Source organism: Syngnathus leptorhynchus, chromosome 13 (assembly GCF_054491065.1).
Source record: "Syngnathus leptorhynchus isolate UIUO chromosome 13, UIUO_Slep, whole genome shotgun sequence".
Lineage (NCBI taxonomy): Eukaryota > Metazoa > Chordata > Actinopteri > Syngnathiformes > Syngnathidae > Syngnathus > Syngnathus leptorhynchus.
This window is the reverse complement of record NC_141207.1, coordinates 2,120,878-2,142,793: the sequence shown is the minus strand read 5'-3', so window position 1 is coordinate 2,142,793 and position 21,916 is coordinate 2,120,878. Positions and strand designations below refer to the sequence as shown.

The following is a 21,916-nucleotide window of genomic DNA, read 5'->3' as shown; positions in this document are numbered from 1 at the left end:
CCAGTCTTATCTGTTTCATTAGCGGCCAGCTTTTTACATTTTGGCTGCCCCTGACTTTGCGGGGGGGGGGGGGGAGCAGTGCTTTGTTTTTTCTCAACTGGAAAGGTGAACTCAGCGAGGAAGTCAAAGAGACGGCTTGGCGGATGTTGGGGTTGAAATTAATGTGACTCGTTTCCCATAAGACCTTTGGTTCTGTTCCCCTGGGGAGGGCAGATATATGCACGCAACCACCATTAGCCAGCAATCGGCCCTTTGTTACCTCGGGCTGGCTTATTAAACCTTATTAAAAAGTCTAATCTTGATAGCGTCGTAAGCACTAGAGATTTTGGTCCCCTTGGAGTAAAGCTCAAAGTTGTTCTTTGATAGTTAATAAATGCACACTTGTCAAGCAGCATTACAAATAAAGGCTCTGTAATTACTTGTTTGCTTTTCTTAGAGTTCCAGAAATATCACAGATTTGAAAGCACAGTGAGCACCGGAATTAATAGCAGCAGTACGCCACATGAAGGACATTTCTGCGCACTAGTAGAACATCTTTGGCATACTAGTTGGACAACATGTTAGTAGTGACAAATGCGGGGATAAAATAGTAGATGGGCCTTGAGCTGGAAATCAAGGATGGTGAATAATTTTCCAAATGCTCAAGTAAATGTATGGAGGTCAGGCAGGAAAAAAAAAAAAACAGCATGACGGTGGGGGCCATTGTCTGAGTGAAGGTACAATGCATTGTAGCAATATGAGCCGGGGGATGGGGAGACGGGGGTGGGGGACTCCTGCCAGCTCCCATGAGATCACGTGACGGTGGAGCGCCACCTCCTTATAAATCTGTAGTTTTATTGCGCCTTCTCTCCTCCCTCTTGTGCAATATCTTCCAAACAGGATCAAAATAAATGTTTATTGTCTGGTGTGCTGCATGACCTCGATGGAATTTTGACACTTAACAGGCGAGCAATCACACTCAACGCTCACATTTTAAATTTTTTTTTTTTCAGTTTTTCCTGAAGGGGAAATGTATAAAGCAGTGGGACAGTTTCACAGTTTGGAAAAACATCCAAGAACTAGATAAACCTGGGTTGTAATTTGATAAAGAGTGAGGACCAAGAGTCAGAATAATCTCGTCCAATAGGACTTTGCTCTACCTTTAATGGTGTTTTCGTCTCACACGTCGTATTTTGCAGTCTGTACCCTGTCAAATGTGTTTTGAAAAATCCAGACACAATAATTATATTAGCCTTGTCTGCATTTTTTTTAATGGCTTTTATTACAGTATTTGTACTAGTAAGTCTGAATTTTGAATTGTAGTTGTTGTAGTAAGATGAAACAAAACAAAAAATGAAGTCTGTTCTCCTTCTGACAAAGAAATCAATTCAGCACTATTTTCAGGCATTCTGTAGAAAAGATGACAGATTAGAATAAAAAGTGGAGTTTAACCGCATCACACAAAACACAATCACATTAAAACATAATAAAATAAATACTGGCATGTGCGTTTTAAGCGATTAAATGGAATTAAAAACAAGTTGACACATGGTGGCATGATTTAGCTCACGCCCTTATAACAAAGCTTCGACGCCCGCTTCGGGTGTGCCTCGGAAATCAGAACACTCGTGCATCGAGCGTAAAATACCCTCAGTATAAAAGAGGATCGTGAATTGTGCGTTTAATTGGGAAATAAAGAAATAACAATATAAAGAGTATTTTCAACAGCATTTTAGTTGGATGCGCTTAATCGTGCGTGCCCTCCCTCCCCCCGTTAAGAACTTGAAATTCTCAGTGTCTTTGAACGCCACACAACTCCCTCCCTTCTCAGTGTTTGCAGGTCCAACAGAACAGAACAGAACAAGCGAGTAGCATGGCGATCCGTTGACGCGCTCCGACTTGTTGTCGCTCGCCTCTCCTCTTCGTCTAACAGAAACTGCATCAACAAATATTTGGAGACGCCATACACCGGATTAAAACCCCCACCCGACATAACAGAACTCCATTTTCGATTTTTCATAATAGGTGGGGGGTGGGGGGGGAGGCTAGTAGTAGTAGTAGTAATAATAGTAGTAGTTGTAGTACTGTAGTAGTAGTAGCGGGGAAGCTTGCTATCTAGTAAAGGTAGCCACAACTGGTCGAAGAAGGACACAAGCGGCAAACGAAGAGGTAAGTAAAGTTTGTACATTTGCTTGTATTTTCTGTGATTTCTGTCTAATTCGCCACATTTCGAGTGCTTTAAAACTTGGTAACGCCACCAAGTTACCGCTAGCTGCTGAAATGTAGTTTTCCCCAATTCAGTTTAAACGTTCGAGAAAGGATAAAACAGCAAATTCAACCAACGAAAGAGTTCAGATTCTAGGGATTTAAAATAAATAAATCATATTGTTATAGTAAGTTAATTAAAAATGACTGGTGCAAACTATTCTATCAAGCTAACAATATTGTGTTGTTGCATGTGTATGACATGTAAATTATATATATATATATATATATATATATATATATATATATATATATATATATATATATATATATATATATATATATATATATATAATACTTCCACACTTTGCTTTTTCATTAATATAATGAATTAAAATAATTAATAATGCTGTACGTTATTAAAGTCCTTCTACCTTGTTGTATAAAGCTTCATGCTATTGCCTAGGACGTGCAGTGAACTTGCTGTGGAGATGAGATGCAAGCTGAAGTATCCTCTGGTGATGTCACATTGCATTGGGCTTACTACAGTACACCAGTTAGAGCCTACAAACTAGCATGACGCGGCCAATCACGTCAAATGGCGGAGTAATATGAGAGAAACAATTTTCTCCGTATTTCCTACTAGGTGTAATTGTGTCACAATCCGGCCATGGGAGTAATGTGCCAGATTGCAGGTTGCAGGTGCGTTTGTTTATCCGCCTTGTGGCAAATTAGATTAAACGTGAACTTTAAGCACCTCAGAGTTACGCTAATCATCAATCCTACGGTTGGGGTTTTAAACGCCATTTTCTACTCCTGTGTATCACTTCATGGATGAGTGAGATTTTTTTTCTTCTCCTTTCAAGGTGGATTTTTCAACCGTGTGGAGCCACTGAGAGCCATTCCCTGTTGTTACAAAACAATAGAAATGCAATTAAAGTATTATTACATATTCAGGGTCTGGCCTGCCTAATCATAGAACTTTTTTATTCAAATCCAGGAAAGTATGATGTTGGATGTATAGAAAGGTCGCAAAGAACAAAAATGTATGTTTGATTTGAATCTGACTTGAGATGAGACTATGATCAAATTCCAAACGATATGTGCGCCAATATACTTGAGCCATATGTGATTGTTGTGCACGCATTCTGTGACCTGATTCTCGATTGTGTTGACTAATCTGCACATGTTGACCCTCTTTTGCAGCTCATGCCCAGGCCGTGGCCCTAACCAAGGAATGGCAGAGACGTGACACGGGTGGAGCGAGCGTCATGTTTTTCTGCTGAAGCCACCGGGGCCGAGCGCTCGCGAGCATGGATGAGTCGGTGCTGTTGGACCTGCTGGAGTGCCCGGTGTGCCTGGAGCGTCTGGACGCGTCGGCCAAGGTTCTGCCCTGTCAGCACACCTTCTGCCGACGCTGCCTGCAGGGCATCGTGGGTTCCCGAGGCGAGCTGCGCTGCCCGGAGTGCCGCACGCTGGTGGAGTGCGCCGTGGACGAGCTGCCCAGCAACATCCTGCTAGTGCGCCTACTAGATGGGATCAAGCAGAGGCCGCGCAGACCCTTGCCCACCAACGGCACCGCCGGAGCGGCGGCGCGGGTGCACGGCGGTGGATCCCGGAACGACCAGGGCGCCCCTGGAGCCCAACCTCAGCGGGCACAGGCCAAGAGCACTCTTGTCCGGGTAAGTCTCCAAGGCATCGCATACTGTGTCTTAATTGCTTCATTTTACATTTGTTACACTTTTTGTTTGTTTGTACCCTCCAATTTTGGCTTGCAATGCAAAATAATTGGCCTAGCGACAAGTGCTATCACCATTAAGTGCTGCATCCACCCAATGCAGAGTTTGGCGAAACTATCTTGAGGCAAAGCAGCAGACGTGGGTGCGGCTGCCTTATTATCTGTCCGCTCCTGCTGACTGTCAATAATAAATTCAACACGCCTGCGGTTAGATTTGTGATTGGATGAGCGAGTCCGCAGCAGGGAGTGGAGCGAGGTAGCACGAATAGAAGTTGAACATTAACTTTCTGCTTGTGTGGACAACAAGTTTTTCTGTGTTTTTGACATTTGGACCTTTTTTTTTTTTTTTTAGCTGCGGCCATATTCTGTAAATCATCATTTATTAATAATAATATTCATCCCAGCGCCGATATGCGAGTCGAACTTAAAGGCAGAAGCGCAAAGCGCACGACCACCGCGCTGCCCCCTGAGCTGAAACAATACAGCGCAAATCCGCACGGATTAAAAGCGGCACGTTGCATTACCGCCGCTAATCTTTGCCGCAGATTAACTGCGATCAGAGTGAAATGGAAAGCAGCTGGTTGACTAACGGACGTGATTGAGATCAGTTAATAATTTAACGCACAAGTTTTACCGCCTTCTGCTCCAGCCAGGAGTTTTCCGATAACGAGATTTCGTGCTTTTTATTTCCTCCTGTTAGTCTTGAGCACTGGAGGTCCATTCGTCAATATTCGATTACATGTGGTCAATATTAGATTTTAGATTTATCTTATGTCCTTCATCTATTTCGATAGCATTCATTAAAACATTAGTAAACCGCCGCCGGAGAACGCCACGACATTTCCGAGTACTTTTTTGTGTTGAAACTTGTTTAGCGTGTCAATCAACTGAATATCGTATGTTGACATCTGAATCCATGTTTGACACTAATGACTCCAGTTGTCGTGTCTTTCCAATTCCTCGAGAATTCCCCGAAAAAAAACAAAAAGGCCAAATATTTGAATGGCCCCTTGTTGTGACCTGCACCAAAAAGGGAGGGATAGGCTTGATGAAAAGATGTCAAGGCCCTGTGTAAAATCATCAGAATGTCAACAGGCCGATAATGGATCGCACCGGCCCGAGATCAGAGGCCCTCCTGTAAATTGCTACTGGGCGACCCGCCTCGCTGGCTACAGTATCGCTCTATTCATTCGTGCTCCTTTCAAAGCTTGTTTGGGCTTTGGGGAATTTCCCTTGGCTCTGAAAAGCCCGGTCTCAGCGGAGCTCTCTTCGGCTTTCAGGCCGTGTTGACATTTGACACGTTCCGGTCCGGGTCAAACCAACGCCGGTGCGACTTTGTCTGATGATGCCGCTTGTTTGATAAATTGCGACAGGAAGGAAGTTTGAGTTTCGCTCTCGTGAAAATAGTTTCTTGTGCGTCGCGAGGTAGGCGTTCCGCTAATGACAGACCAAAGCCCGGCTGTGCAGGTGTAAGGTCTTCACGACATGAAAGGGGCTGGATCAAAGCCGGTGCCGATTGGCCGCTCTGATCTCCGACCGCCCCGCCTCGGGCCCTCGAGTGCTTCACTAACCACGCTCGACATTCTTAGCTTCACCTCTTCATTGTCGGATGGCCCAAAATGTCTGTCTGGAAGCAGCTCATTTTGGGTGTCCCGCCCCACCTCTGATTTTTGTTTGGCTGAGAGCCGCCCAACGGGTGCACAACAGGGTTTTGTCTCGGGCCCCTTAGTCATCTTACCGCTTAGCTGAATGACTGGTAACAGAAGCCAATGGGTGTTAAGTTGTGGCGTCGTGACCAAAGGGGACAAATGTTTAGTACGGCAGCGGCTCAGCGTTGCCCACCCCCTTAAAAGCATCTCCGGGGTTGCGGCAGTTGTTTGACACTCTTTTCTGGCATTTGCTTTAACTTAGTTGTTTGAGCGGGTGGTCCACTAGAACCCTTCAGTTTGATGACTCACATCCCACGGTGCTGGGTAACAAGGATGTTTTGAGTTCCCCTTGCCCTCATTTTACTCATATAACTTATTTTTTTTGTCTTTTTTTTTTTTTTTTTTGCCAGCGTAGATTGAGAACAGACGGCCGGCCGAGCAATGCAAAGAGCCGTTGGGTGCTGTCTGGGAGTCAAAGATCCGGGTTCAAGAGTCATTGTAGTCAGGGGGGGGAGGGTCTGTGTGTGCGTGCGTGTGTGGGGGGGTTCAAGTGGGAGATTTGCGTGGATGTCTTCACTTATTATGGTCAAGTGGCGAATTGAGGCTTTACTCGCATAGTGGAAACAACAGTTTGCCGCTTGGACTTACAAACGCGACCGCAAAGACTTCCTCGTTCTCACCAGCTGAATATTATGAGAAAGGATTTATTGATTAATTGTAAACAGATTCTGACTGGTTTCCCCTCGACACGGCGTGCGTAAATCGTGGGCGCGAGGCCGATGGCGCTCATCATGGGTGTTCCGGCTGCACACGTTCACGGCATCGGCCGCAGCTGCTCGAGATGTTCTACGCTGTCAAAATAGTGATGGACGATCTTCTTGTGTTTCCGTCATCGTTAAAAAGAAAAAAGTTGACTTGACCCGCGGCAGAGGGAGGTTGTTACTTTTTCCACCGTGTTCTCGACGTGAACACGTGGAGCCTCTTAAGTCATTTGTCGCAGCTCTTTGCCCGCTGACGGGAAACAGGAAAATATTTTGTCGGCAGGACGTCACCGTCTCGTGTAATGAAAGCCTTTCACAAACAGTTTGTTTTTCTTCGTCAAGGCCTCTCATAGGCACATCAAACAAAACGGGACGCCGGACGGTGGATTCTGTTTCCCTGTTATTTTTTGTCATTCATTTTGTTGTCGATTTATACTGCGGGCAAAAAAGAATGTTTGTGTTTTTCTTACGCAGAGGTTCTCATTAAAATTCCCGCACGCCTCCCTCATCTGAGGTCGGTGATTCACGCCGGCCCGCTTTGATGACGTCAGGCTGTTGTCGAAGCCGCTCCTCGTGGCTGGCCGGCTGACCTCCGTCCGTGTGACACAAGCCCGTCATTACGCCGTCACGCCGCGCCACAAAGCTGGCAAGACGTACCGTGGAAGCTTTCCATCGCTGGGATGTTTTCCCCCCCAAAGGCTTTCGGGCCGCCCTATTTGTGAACTTTTGAAATGATGTCACGCTAATTATGTAGCTCATACCGCTATCATTAGTCACCTTGGAAACACGAGCCAGATCGGATTTTACGATTACAAATTATACCACGGTGACCTGAAGTGAACTTTCCCTGTTGCGTACCAGGCAGTACCTGTTACCAGTCACCGTGTTTATTCGAGTAAAATTGGGTTGTTAGGTTGGTGATACTCTTCTTCACCCACACAAAGACCGTCGAATTGTTTACTATTCGGGAATAGCTCCCAACATACCACGAATAACAAACACATGTTGCATGTCACCCCCTGACACGATACTCTTAAGGCGGCCGAGCCGGCAGTCCATCATACGCAGCCGAGCTCTTTCGTCATCGCCATAAATCCCGTCTGTGTTTTGGAAAACATGCGAGGAGTGAGCGGGCGAGCGGCTGCTTATGCTGTGGGTAATTACCGTCCTCGCCATGTCGGGGTTTACGTAATTCCCAAGGAGAGGTTCAAAAGAGCAAATCATGTGATTGCACCCTGGCGGAGGGGAACGCGACTCCCCCCCGGTGTGGACTTTGTGTTTCCCCTTTGTCTTGTCTGTTTCCCTTTCAAGACATAACTCGGAAGGACTTGACTTTTTTTTTGTTCCGTCCCACCTTAACCTCTTTTTCTCAATCAGAGAGAGATGTCGTGCGTCTGCGTGAGCGGCTCTGAGGAATTCCATGAGTAGTTGCAGGTCATCCCAACCCCCTCCCCTCTCATGCCCCCACCCCCATAAACGTGTCTAATCCTGTCCAGCACATCCGTCTTCTGTACAACTTCAAGCTGGAGATTATTTGTATTGTGCCGTCATTGTTTTTGGTAAAAAGAAGCAACGTCGCTCTTTGCCCGATGAGCAAACGCCATTTGTAAAGATGCTCGGGGTCTTTTACGATAAGCTACGCTCTCGTGTAGACAAGGCGACGTGCGGTGACACGCTTCTGCACCTGAAAGCCTTTGAGCCGAGTCATGTTTTTTTTTTTTTTTTTTTGTCTCCTTGCAAGAATGTTCGTCTTGACGACAAACTCTTTGCCCGTCATTTACCCGTACGTCTCGGCCTTTGATAAAGCCGTTGTCACACGCGGCGGGTTAACTCTGGGTGGTCCGCCGACCAAACCGCATTCACCCTCCCCCGTTTTCCCTCGGTCTCATCTCTTGCAAGTCTGTCAGCATGACTGTGCCGGTGGAAGCAGTCATTAGCCCACTCACCACATTCCAATCGCACCTTGAGGCTACCACAAAATGGTTTTGTCGTCCAGGAGAAGAGGGTAAACAATTAGAGAACGTGTCACTTCTTTCAAGCATGTAGGATAAAGATTTTAACTTTATTTAGCTCATCAAATATTTTGGTCATACGTGCTTGCCTAGTGATGTACTGTTGACTGATCGTTATAAGGAAAACCTCACAAAAATTTTGTTGAAAACAGAATTGGACAAAAAATTATTTAAGAAATCAGCTGGCAAATACGGATAAAAAATCAGACAACAAAGGCACTCAAAAAGGAAATCTGCCAAAAAATCTAATAAAAGGAATCTGACCAAAATAACAAGCCTGACCAAAATCGGCCAGAAATCCAACATGAATCAGGCAACAACAACAAAATCGGACAATATTATGAGAGAAATATTTATTCATAGAATACATATTGGTACTTTTTTTTTTTATCGCAGACATTGGCATCGTTTTCAAAAAAATCCACATTAATTAGGCCCTAAAAGCGTCACTCTGTCCGACTACGACACGTTCTGACTTGTATACATTTTGTCTTATGTAGCCAGCAAACTCGGCAACGCCACGTCTTCAGTGGGGTTTTCGCCTGCAACTATTTTGCCAGCTGCCGGCCACTCTAACTTTTTATTGTGCGGCTGCCCTATTCCCCAAGAGCCCCTATCGTACCCATGAGGAAAACTTTGACCTTTCACCCTTTGTTGTGATTGGTGGAGCGGCCGTGATCAAGCACGGGCTGTTTGGCTGCTGGCATGTTAAGTGTTTTGTTCCCGTCCCCGGGGCCAAATAATGATTTGTGGAGAGTTTTGTTTTCAGTTGTTTGACCTGCGACCCCCGCAGCTATTACCGGCTCTGGATGCATCTTTGATACGCTCCTGCTGGTCGCCTCAGGCTCACCTTGAGTGATGCGCCCTTTCAGACCTCCCATAAAATAAGTGAAACTCTGAACATTAGCAACATGAAAGTTGCTCGGCTTGTCTATCACGAGTAGAGCCACAAAAAAATATGTCTGTAGCAGCAAATCGAAGGGTTCAATTACATAGATGAACAAGATTTCGAGCGTCCGCTTTTAGCTACGGCTCTGTTGCCGATAGGTGTGATTAATTCTGGAGAACTTGAGCGCTGACAAGAGTCGCGCTCAAGGCGGTCGGCCATTATCACGCCCTTGTGCGCAAACACCCTGCCACCACTCCAGGAAAACGCTCCGGCTGTTTGCGTCCCTTCCTAAGCACGTCTGATTATCTGGAAGTGCACTTTGAGCCCATTTGTCTCTTACAAACACAAATGCGGTCCTGACGTGACCAAATGGCCGTCGTGTTTGCTTTAATGAGTCGCGGGCGAAACACAGGGGTGTTATCCAGCTTTTATCCATCTGAGCAGTTTCTCCGTATAACCTTGGCAGAAGAATCCCGTGATGTCCATAAACTTGAAGGCGAGCCAGCGACTCCATGCTACATCTGGACTCGGTCCAGGTCGGAATGAACAAACACACTGGCGCTTTGTTTACAAAAGTGGAAATTTGGAGAGAGGAAAAAAAAAAAAGCTCCTTCTCGCGGCCATGTTTGTTTCTCGGACCCCTTGCCAAATCTCTGTCAGTACCTTTTGTTTGTTGGCCCTTTCCAGGGCCGTACAAATACGAGCCCACCCAAGCAAAGTTCTTCACTTGCCAGCGACCCAGGAAGTGAACAGGTACCGGCCAGGACAGGAACCGAGCATAAGTAGAAGCCAATATAACGGCCCTGTAGAGTCCACTCCCTTGACTTCCGCCCTCCTAATGGAAGTCGGTCAGAGCGGGGCAGGTGGCTCCCGCTGAATGACTCCGTGGAAACAAACGAGCCAACAGTGTTCGCTTTTAGCTGCGCGGCGGCCAAGAAAGCGAGGAAACGCTTAGTATTCAGCTGCTATTGACTGGCCGCTGCGTTCACTGTTACTGTGACATTTGCGCACCAAAAGCCTCTCTGTAGCTTGGATACGAGTTTGTTTCTTATGTGCAACTCGTCTCTTGGTACTAATCCACCAAATTCAATCTGATCTGATTGGGACCTGAAATAATGGCCCCTTTGTAAGATCAGAGGTTTCAACAATCTTATTACTTCATCATGCCCACACGAGTCTAACACTTTGGTAATGTCTGGTGAGGCCATATATAGCCCGTGTGTCATTTGTTTGCCATTGATGAAGGTTTGGGTTAAAGGTCATGATCCAGTAGTGTGTGTCCTCTTGTTGTGAGAGCGTAACATAAATAGTGTGACTCACGAATTACAAAACTGCTCCACGTCAATATTTTTTGTCGTGACGCTGGTTTAGGATGGCATGCCACGCTGTCTCTCTCATCTTTGCCGGCAGCATTGTAGCTTGCCCTCCACACCGGCGGGCCCCCGCGGAGGCGGTCCTTAAAGCTCACTGGACTGTATGAACTGGCACGCCGTGAAAGACTTTTGCTCTCTCGGCCTTAAGTCAGAAAAGCAGAGCGAGCCGTCCGCTGGCCCACCCAGAACATCCTTTGCCCTCCCGGGTAAAGTACCCCACTTGGGTTTAGACAAAGTGCTGCGCCAGTCCTGCTTTTGTGTAAAAATTGTACATCCCAGCAATAAACCCACATGAGAACCACATGTGTGTCTGTGTGTGAGACATCCCATAAAGCCGTATTAGCTCCCTGCTAAAACACTTTCCTTTGGTCGGCTCAGCTATAGCTTAGCAGCCGGACTCGCCAGAAGAATGTTATTATAGAACTCGGTGCTTCCAAGCGTTTCTTTGTAGACACAAAATCTCAATGTAATTCCTGCTTTTACACATGGCAACCTTATGGGGCCAGGTAGCCCACTCCGGGAATGGATGGCTTTGATCACCGACCCGCTTCCAGGTTCTCATGAGCGAGCTCCATCTGAACTTGAGCACCAGGTCAGGACCCGGCAGTAAAACCGGAGCAGGCCGAGGTCAGCGGGCGGTTAGCGCGGCGATGCCTTTTGCGACCGGCAGGGTGAAAATCTGTAAAGTCGTCTCATTTGGAATAGACAGTTGGACTTGCATCTCTTGAAGTGCTATAAATGGAGTTTCTGTTCCAGCGCTTGGTGAAAACCTCCCGTTCTCGTCGTGCGATCCATTGAGTGAGCGAGCGCGTTCGTGCCTGCAGTAGATGGCGAGCCTCATTTGCCGTGTGGCGAGTGACAACAAACAACAGAGCGGGGAAATTGTTGTACAGCAAAGTACTCGGCCAAGCTCGAATGGCTCATTGCAACTTCCTCCCCACTAGATCAATTAGTCCCACAACACTGAAGCTGACCTCAGCGTTTTATGCTTTTGGCTTGTTTGCTTCCACTGCAGAAAAAAATGTAAAAATGTATTTCCCTCGTACTGTGGACCAACCTCTGAGTTGGTCATAATGCAATAGCATTAAAGGAGACAAATTACAGTGGCACCTTAACTTCGTTCTTTCCCCCTTTACTTTTCCTTCAAAAATCCTTACCACGTAACAAATACATTTTGTGACTCGCTTGTTACTTGATTTGCTCTTCCGACAATTCTAAACGCTAACCCCACCCAAAAAATTGTTTCCATGGAAACTAGAGGCAGACGACTCTATTTTTAGCAATTTCACTTTTTGGCCCCTGGTGCGGTTGTATCATCTCACCTCAAAGTTTTCTTTCCAGACTTTTCTTTCTATTTTAATAAACCTGATACCCCGCCTTCCTTTGTCTGCCTGCGTGCTTCCGTCCACGGCCCAGTTCCTGCGTTTTACACAAAGAAGCCCTCGGGATGCAAAGGCGGAATGGCAGAGCGCTGAAAGGAGCCCCCGCTGTACAACGGTCATTAAAAAAAAAAAAAAACGCCATTAGGAATCAATTTCATGCAGCGCTAATGGAGTCAAGATGCCCCCCCCTACCTCCCTTCCTCCCTGTCTCGTGGGCGGCTGCAATCGTTGGGCGGCAAATGACCTGCTAATGAACAACAAATGTCCCGACAAATGACCACCTGGCCAATATCTCGGCGGACGTTTGGGCTAGCGCTCAGGCGGTCACCTGCGGAGCCGCACAAGCGAGAACGTAGACACGATGGGGGTCGAGGTTTCTGTCTACTTTAGCTAGATACCGACTGCTGACTGTGCAAATGTGGCTATAAAAATATGGTGGATGCGCGGTCTGTGCAAGCACATCACTCGATGGCAATCTAGTGACTCGGGAGGAAGCTGCGAAATCTCTTTAGCACACTCTTGTAATTGCATTAGCCGCGATAAAGGCGCGATTGTGCACAACAGCTGAGCAGTGTCAAGTCTCCCGTCCGAACAGACGAGTCTTTGATTATTAGAAATCTCTCTGCGCCGCTTCCAAAACCAAAAGTATATTTTTAAAGCCCATGTTCCTCAGCTGACTGTGTGGAAATGGCGGTTATTTTTGGATTGCACCGCACTGAACATTTCCTGTGTGGACAAGCGCGACGATGCGCTCTGTTTTGGGACCGTGGGCCAATGAGACCAAGCGTGTCTTTAGCGGGTGTCCCTCCCTGTGCTGGTACAGGAATAGATGACATCACCTGGAAAAGGAAAATCGTTGCATTCTTACACAAGACATGCCCACTCTAAAGAAAAAAAGAAAATAGTACAAATGAGAGTAGCAAATGGAGTCTCATGTGGCCATTGTAGCCAATCGAGCGGACACATTTGTGGCCATTATGTAACCGCAGAGTCCTTAAATCTTGGTCACGGTTATTTCTTATTTACCGTGTCCTCACATCTCATCAGCTTTGTCATTTGCTCCCGCTTTATTATTTGGATTTTCATCACAGTCCTGAGCCCCCCCCCTCCCCATCCCCTGAAAGGAGGCCCAGTTCCAGTACAAAATGAAGGGGTACTGCCCCCCCCCGCCTCCCCTCATGGTTCTTGCTCCCGGCTGAGGCTAGGCAATCGTCGAGGCCTCATTGGTTGTGTGCTTCGGTGTGTGTGATTGTGTGCAGCGGGCTAACGTCAGAGCGGCTCACCATCAGCGCTCGTTGTGTACTCCGTCCGCTCTCCCCGGCGCCTCCCCGACGCTTCATTAGCCTCCAGCGAGACCATCCAGTCTCCTCCCCAAACTCTGTTTACCCCTTCGCTTCACAAAGTGTTTGGGATTCACATCACTGGCAACGATGTCCAGCAATCAGCGGGATAAATGGTTGTTGTTGTGTGTGTATGGGTGGGGGGGGGGGGGGCTTGGTTGGAGCTGAAGCCTTCCTTCGAGACACCCCTCCTCACGCTGAATGGAGAACATTGATGTTTCTCCGGCCTGCTACCCCCCAACTGGCCTGGCCCTCTTTCCTTGGATTGTCATTCCCTGAATGGGCCTTTCAGGGCTTTGGAAGCTAAGATACAAAACCTCCTTCGGGGGGGGGGTGTTAAAGGGACTGGACATCTGAAAGTCTTAGTCGGACACAAATGTTTGTCCTTGACAGACTTTGGAACGTCAGTTCTTGAGCGATGTTCTGTTTTTTGGAGGGAAATAAACATCTTCCAATCTGGTTTGCTTTAGTCTGAAAATTTGTGGGGTACCTTCCAAAAATGTGTTTCAGCAATGATTTTTTTTTTTAGATATTCCCCCCACAAAGCCAAGTTCAGAGAAAGGAAAATATTCTTTCCAACTTTGCCTAAGATATCCTGGATTTGTCTTGTAATGTTTTTCAGCGTGCGTCTGTTTTATAAAGCTTAACTTTTGAACCTTGTTCCCACGTGTTCATGTCCCAGAGAATCCCCACATAGAAATTAACAGCTTGACTCTTTTTCTTTGTTTATCAGTTGAGAAATCCATCAATGCTGTTTTACTCAGGCCAAAGCAATCAACATATTCCTTTGGTCCCATTTTCCGACATCTTGGTAGCAAGGAACTATGTTGGATTGAGCTGAGGTGTTTCATTTAGACAAAAGTAATGCTTTGCTGCCCTATTGTGGCACATGTAGGCAATTATATTATCATAGAAATCTTTTTAGAGTGGTGTTAATCCGTCAAGTCATGTTTGTCACGTAGTCTACCAAGTAAAGTTGTGTGCTAAATTTATGGTGGCTCCACGTTGTGATTTCAGGCCATCCCGCAGCTGCCGTGCGCCAAAGCGCTCTACAACTACGATGGCAAGGAGCCGGGCGACCTCAAGTTCAGCAAGGGCGACGTCATCATTCTGCGCCGGCAGGTGGACGAGAACTGGTACCACGGCGAGATGGGCGGCGTGCACGGCTTCTTCCCAACCAACTTTGTCCAAGTCATCAAGCCGCTGCCGCAGCCCCCGCCGCAGTGCAAGGCACTCTACGACTTTGAGCTCAAGGACAAGGAGGCCGATAAGGACTGCCTACCGTTTGCCAAGGTAGCCAAAGACTTAATTGCGTTTGTTTTTCTTTGGGTTGAAGCACCCTAAAGAAATGCATGGTAATTACATTTTGTCTGGCTTCTTGATGAACGGCTGTAATTAGGCGAGGCGGGACCAAAATAAAACGAGTGCATATATAGCGAGAGCGGGTCCATTATGTGAAGGCAGGTTTAGCTCAGCCTTTAACCGTGTTGTATCTCCATCTTTGAAGTGAAAACATAACAGCAGACAACTGTGCCAGATCGTCGAATAACATGAGCAAAACTAAAATAAAATTCATTTTTAAAAAAAAATGCTTCAGAATCAAGTAACACATTTTCATATTCATGTTGTTCTCCAGGACGACATTCTCACCGTCATCCGCCGCGTGGACGAAAACTGGGCAGAGGGAATGCTGGGAGATAAAATTGGAATTTTCCCCATCTCATACGTGGAGGTAAGAAAAACAGGATGCAGTAGAATTAATATTCGTCGAGATCCAGGTCACCGCGTAGGTGTTCAAACACTTGTGTTTAGAATTATTCTTTGACAGTTTGAGGTGGCGAGCTCAGAAATAGCAGCACACGGAGCTATTAAAAAATTCTGTCTGATTGTTGGCATGCGAGCGCCACACTAAACCCCGCCCACCATTTCCATTTTCTCCTCCCTGTTAGTTCAACTCTGCCGCCCGGCAGCTCATCGAGTCGGACAAGCCCTCCGACCACCACAACGGCGAGTCGGGCGAGGGGGCCTCCTCAGGGTCCCAGAGCAACGGCGGCCATCGGGACAAGAAGAACAGCAAGAAGCGACATTCCTTCACCTCCCTCACCATGTCCCACAAACCCGTGCTGGCTCCGCCCCCGCAGCGCCACTCTATGGAGATCAGCGGCCCGGTACTCATCAGCTCCAGCAATCCCACTGCCGCCGCCCGCATCGGTGAGATCAGCGGTGGTCTCTCCTGCAGCGCACCTTCACAGGTAACAGGACACACCTCTTCCACCATAATTGGGTATTGTTTTCATTATCCTTATTTCCTACAATGGAAGTGTCAAAGTGCTAATTTTGTCCAAATGAACCGGTTAACACAGTTCCTTGGTGCCAAGATGCCACAAGATGGCGGCAAAGTAATTGGCCTGATCTTAAAATAATCTGAAGAGGTGATTTTTAAATGAATCTGCCCCCCGCAGTGCGTTTATGAACTCTGGTTTAGTATTTCCTGCCGATATGACGAATCCAGGGCAAAACATGATAAATGACTTCATGCAAACAACGCTCCATCCGAGGATTCAAGCAATGCGTGGCTGCATGACTCCACTCGCCCGTGCAAAGCGTCCTCAGGCCCCCTCCGGGTCCCCGCCGAGCGCGCCAGACATGACAGCAGCTGCTTTATGGTCGGCAGCTGCCGGAGGTTTTGGACGTGGTTAGACACGCTCGCAAACGTGCCAATTTGTCTGAGGCCGCCTGCGCTGCGAATAAACCCAAGTAAGGCGGCCGGTGTCAGTTAAGGTGTTTAAAGAGCACTAAAATAATAAAGAGGAGCCGAGGAATGCGCTAATCGTCCTCTGAGTTGCAGTGAGGAAAACCCAAAACATAAACAACCCAAACTCACTAAAGTCAGAAAATAGCCATTTTGAGCAAATTCAACAACTTCCTTGATGAGCGTCCAATGTGCTGCGGAATGTCACCTGATTCAGTTCTCAAGTCTTAAAATGCCCCACCTCCACCTTACTGAACCTTCCAGCAGGCAGACAAAGGACAACAAAGGTCGACTACCGTCGCCCAGGGGCGGATTTTTTTTTTAGAGCCAACATGCCTGCCATCATCTCTTTTCCTCACAGTGCCGTGCTTAATGCTATCAAGCAAAATCACATCAAGTCTGGCAGGAAAATGACTTGTCGAGACGGCTTCAGTTGGAGGTTCACCTCAAGAGGCGTCCCAGCTCGGTGCACTCATGCGCGGGGAGAGCGAACCGGCAAGCCAGCGAGCACGCGGGCCTCGGGGAGATATTGTGTCAGCGACACTGGGGCCTCGTTACCACGACACCGCCGGGCTGTCACGCGCGCGGCCGGCCAATCGGCTGTCGCTCGTGTCACCTGATCTCGGTCAGCCAATCCCAAGAGTTGCGCTCGCCACCTCGGTGAGGAGCAAACTCACACAATGCGACGCCCCCGGTGAAAAAATGTCTTCTGTCATTACGCCCTACATTGTATCAGGAGAGCGCAAAGTGTGTCCCAGAGGCCACATCTTGCACTTTGCTTATCCTTCATTTTCAAGAGTTGTCAAATATTTGTTACAACTACCTGTAGTGGGAATCATATTTGTTGAGCCCCATTTATCCTGTGTTTGAAAGGTACACATTTGCACAACCGGACTGATTGTGACTCCGCCCCCGAGCAGTCCCGTCACCACAGCCACAGTCTTCACGTTTCCTTCGGACACCTGCTACGCACCCATTCCGCTGGTACGTGCAGACCTCTGATAAAGTGTTCCAATTGTTTTACGAATATTGCAAAGCTATATGGAGAACTATGAAGATTTGATTTTGAATTGCCTAGATACAAATACAGTAGTTGTCTCTGGAGTGCCCGCCTAATATTGAAGTAAATATTTTGTGTTCACTGTTATATAAGAGTGGAAGCCAGGACATGCTCTCCCTTCTCAACAAGGGCTGGTAAGCGATGTCTGCCACCTAGTGCTGAATACTGTTACTACAACTCAACACCGCTCACAAAACATTTTCAAAAATGAATTGAGCAAATCCAGGGGCAGGATGCCAGTTGCCCGTCCCAGCTTTAGCTGTTTGCAAAATCAACCTCCTTCTACAAATTTAGCCTGATTAAAAAAAAAAAAAAAAAAAAGAGGCAATAATAGCTCTCGGCCGACACAAAAGCACACACAAACGTCCCCTGCGTGTGTGTGTACACGCTGGCGTGGCGAGTTAGTGAATGAGCAGGAATGCACACACAAAAGGTGGAGCTCTCCGCTTGGCTTGGGAACCCTACACGATGTTTTTGTACAGATGATTCCTGTAGCCCGCTGGCGGCCTAATTATCTCAGCTTCAGCGTCGCCAGTCGACCGTAACACGCTCGCACCCTCGTGCACATACCGCTGGGGGGGGCGAGGAGGTCTCACGGTTGCTCGGTTTGTTGACTTCTAAACAGGTTGTTGGCGACCTCACTGTGGTGGAGCTGCAGTACTAGGCAGCCATGTGGCATGTGGAGACAATTAAAGGGTAAAAGGGGGATTTTGCCATCGTTGCAAGCGCCAAGAAGAGTCAGAGTTGATCCGAGTTTGTCATTTCATATGGTCCGCGTTAAAGTCTGGGACGGCAGCTCTGCCGCTTGTACAGCTGCGCCGTCTCCTAGCAACAAACAAACAAGCAAAAAAAATGGAAGGCAAAGTGGAGGTCAGCTGGACTTGCTTTGTCACTCCTACACAAACTGGGCTCCAAACTTTTTTCCACTGACGGCCAGGCCATTTGGTTATTCTTCACATGATGGTTATGAAACATGCTCAAAGCCAGCTAAGCTCAAGCCTGAGCCGGTTTCCACAGAACGTCCCGCGATCGATAATCATCATTATCTTTACACTCCTCTCTCCTCATCCCGGCAGGACGCTCTCCCACCACCGCCACCTCCTCCGCCGCAGTCGTCCGCCGGAGGCGCTGGGTACTCGCCGGTGGCGGGGCAAAGACCCTCCCCTACCGTCAACGATCAAGGCAGCAGACAAAGACCCACAGTGTGAGTTGGGTAAACCGTCTGGACGCCTTCAAAAGCAGCCACCTGTTTTCATCCGTCTCGGTGGGCGGCCATTTTGTCACTTGCTACAACTGACTTGCCCTTTGAAAGAATGTCTCAGGGACTTTATTCACATGCGATAATACCAGCGACGATGCGTTGAGGTTCTGTGAGTCAGCCTTGACTTGTAAAGCTTCCCCCAAGGCAGCAGGCACACTCATGCTGTACCTATTTAGAATGAGATACCCCGAGGCCCGGTCTCCCGCCTCCATCTGTGTCGGCTTTTGCACACACGTCCCGAGTCTCCCAAGGCTCTCATGCTGACAAGTTACAGCATCCCAGCTGTGACTCCTCGCCGGCCCCAATAGAGACATGACCCACAAATTCCGGGTCACACGTCTCTCGCGCGCAGGGTTGGCCGCATTGCGAGCAAAGACAAACTTCCTGTGCTTGCTTCTCACGGGGCGTGTCTTTGATATGTTTGCTTTGCGGCTGCAGATATGTGGCCATGTTCCCCTATGCCCCCCGCAAGGAGGACGAGCTGGAGCTGAGGAAGGGTGAGATGTTCCTGGTGCTGGAGCGCTGTCAGGACGGCTGGTTCAAGGGCACGTCCATGCACACCGGCAAGATCGGAGTGTTCCCGGGAAACTACATGAGTCCAGTCAGCAGGTAGGTCGGACTTTAACAGGTTGTGTTTTTTTTGGGGGGGGTGAAGAAATGTTTGATGCACAGTGGGAGCTTTAAATTGGGAGGCAATGCATCCAAAATGTTGATTTGGCGCCATCTTGTGGCAATATAACCAACTCTTCAGGCTCTGTCTGTTTCCTAATTTAGGTTTACAGTCAATCTGTCTTTTGATAAAACAACCATTTAGCTTAATGCTAACAAATGACTGAGATCCTATTCAGTCTTGCGTGCTGTGTCACACTTGTAACATAGCCTCAACATTTTAGGACTGCGTCGGGGAGCAACCAGGCCAAAGTGCCCATGAGCCTGTGCACGCAGGCGGGCAGAGGGATCACCATCGTCAGCCCCTCGTCGGGCCACCACGGAGCCATCGCGGCGGGCCCGGACTCTGCCAAACATCCTTCTGCCGTGAACACCGTCACCGGCGCGCCCACCGCTCAGTCAGCAGTGGCGGTGACAGCAGCTCAGACGGCCACTGGTCAGCAGCCCAAAGTGCCACTTCACGTCAACTCGCAGATGACGGTGAATCAGGCTCGCAACGCCGTCAGGACGGGTAGGTCCAAAAGGACTGGAGGTCTCAACCACGATCCTGAAAGATGGAGAACTTCACATATTATTACCAAGTGTGGCTCAAAACAACTCTATTGTTTTTTTTTGCATTCGGTAATTGTGTTTTCAGCCGCTTGCCACGGTCAGGACCGGCCCACCACAGCCGTCCCGGCTATCCAGTCCGCGCCAGCCGGAACCTACCTCCCACACCTCACTTCGTGCTCCCAACCCGGCCCCGCTCAGGGCTGCGCCCGGGCGTCGGTGGCTCTCGGATGCGCCGCCGCCTCCCTCACACCGCCCAACGTTAGCGCCGCCTCCCTGGACGGTGACACCTTGAGGCCCGTGCCCGTCCTCGCCGGGAACGCTTCTGCTCTCAGTGCTGCCCTTGCATGCCGCCTGGACAAGGACATCAAGGTAGGCAAAAAAAAAAAAGTTTGCCTCCTTGGGAAAATGCAACATCCAAGGATTTTTTTATTTTTGGCTGCGTGAAGGCCACAAAGTTTTTAACGTCGCCTTCCAATGGTGTTTTGTCGTTGCCACAGAGGGAAAAGAAAAGTCTTCTAAAGCTGCTGTCCAACAAGAAGAAGTCTCGTCAGTCGCCACCTTCCTCGCCCACGCTGGAGTCGGAGCAGGCCGCCGCCGGAGAGTCAGGCCAAGGCGGCTCGGGTCCAGAGGCTTCCCTTCCCTCCGGCTCAGATGCCGACGCCGCCGTGGCCGCCTCTCCGTCTCCTTCCTCCGCTTCCTCGTCAGAGCCCGCCTCTCATCGGAGGACCGGCGCTTTGGACGGAGGCGTTCCTATCGCGCCTCCTCCTCGCCAGCCGTGCTCCTCGCTGTCATCCCTGCAGCACGACGCACGGCCCATCGTCTGTGAGAGGTACCTGCCCCCGTAAATTGCATCTTCTTTCAAGCTGAATCTTCTCAATCCTTTTTTGTTTTGCATCTGAATCAGGTACAGGGTGGTGGTTTCGTACCCACCGCAGAGCGACGCCGAGCTGGAGCTGAAGGAGGGCGACGTGGTGTTCGTGCACCGCAAGCGCGAGGATGGCTGGTTCAAAGGCACGCTGCAGCGCAACGGCAGGACAGGACTCTTTCCCGGAAGCTTCGTGGACAGCATCTAAGCCTCTCCCTGCACACAATCCATTTTTTTATTTATACCCTTAAATGTGTGCCTTGTACTGTTTATCACTTTATTGTACATAAGGACACAAACAGGATTTAGTTCCGGACAATTAGTTAATATAGATATGTTACCTTTTCTAACTTATTTCAACAAAGACTGGTCTTTTTCTTTTTTTTTTTTTTCCCCCAAGTGGTTCAAAGGGTTAAACTGGCACGTGTCCTCTCTTTTTTTTTTTTTTTTTTTTTAAACGGGCGAGGCAGTGCGTGTGCATCTCAGTAAACTCGAACATGACTCAATGTGGCATTTATTTCACTAGATGAATTTAAAAATTGAAAGTCATTAATTCCACCAAAAATGATTTTCTAATCTTGATTGACAGACTGAATGGGATGCAACTTGTATACGGCCCCGCCTTGAGACTTGGAAAAACAAATCAAGCCTGAACGGAACTGCTTGTAAATTCATCCGAAGTTTGCTTTCCTACCATTGTGTTGGACGAGCTGTGCTGCTAATCAAAGACACCCCGACGTAGCGCTGCTGCATCAGAGTGAATCGACATTTCCATTGCAGTAACCTCACACTCCTTAATGTGACGCTGCCACCACGACACAACATAGAACATTTGTCTCGCTTTTGTGAACATGCTGGAAGTTTTTCTAATATATATTTCGAGAGAGAGAGAAAGAATTGTTTTGATTGATCCCATTTTGATCGTATTTTTTTTTTTTGTCTACTTGAATTACCGTAAGATTTATTTTGCAATCCGAGAGATTTATTTGTATTTTTTAGTAAAATGAACTACACTCAGCAGTTAGCATTAGCAACTATTTGTTGTCCATTTTAGCTGTGCACTATTTCTGTTTGTCTTTGTAATACAGTGAAACCCTGCATTTTCCTGCTTGGACTTTAGCAACTTCATGCCTCCCCCGTTTGCTGGACCTTTTTTAGTGTGAACAAAGTGAACCACTGTGATTATTTTGGAATTCACTTTCTTGTTGAAGGCTTCCTTGCAATCCGACACAAATTATTTTCCAAGCGGCCCTTTTTTTATTTTATAAGGGACTAACAAGGCCACAGAGATGTAATATTACGAGGAAAAAAATATAGACAAAATTCATATGTTGTAGTCTTAATACTTTGTATAGTTGGTTTAGCTGCACACATTCAGATCCAGAATAAATTAGGCTGGCAATTCAATCTTTTTTCTACATTTTGAGGA

The 21,916-nt window shown here is 47.8% G+C and overlaps 1 protein-coding gene across 2 annotated transcripts; it reads left to right on the top strand.

Annotated features, from left to right (window-relative positions):
- The first annotated feature begins 1,511 nt into the window (after positions 1 to 1,511).
- Positions 1,512 to 20,977, top strand: sh3rf1 (SH3 domain containing ring finger 1). 2 transcript variants are annotated; one of them, XM_085927745.1, is made up of 12 exons: positions 1,512 to 2,148; positions 3,391 to 3,866; positions 14,346 to 14,621; positions 14,965 to 15,060; positions 15,278 to 15,580; positions 16,954 to 17,064; positions 18,217 to 18,344; positions 18,840 to 19,010; positions 19,295 to 19,581; positions 19,708 to 19,991; positions 20,120 to 20,455; positions 20,531 to 20,977. In XM_085927745.1, the coding sequence occupies exons 2-12, from the start codon at positions 3,498 to 3,500 to the stop codon at positions 20,693 to 20,695; spliced, it is 2,526 nt and encodes an 841-aa protein (XP_085783871.1). In that variant the 5' UTR covers positions 1,512 to 2,148; positions 3,391 to 3,497; the 3' UTR covers positions 20,696 to 20,977. The 2 variants fall into 2 exon arrangements, with proteins under 2 accessions (XP_085783871.1, XP_085783872.1); XM_085927746.1 differs by lacking the exon at positions 16,954 to 17,064.
- Positions 20,978 to 21,916: the final 939 nt, after the last annotated feature.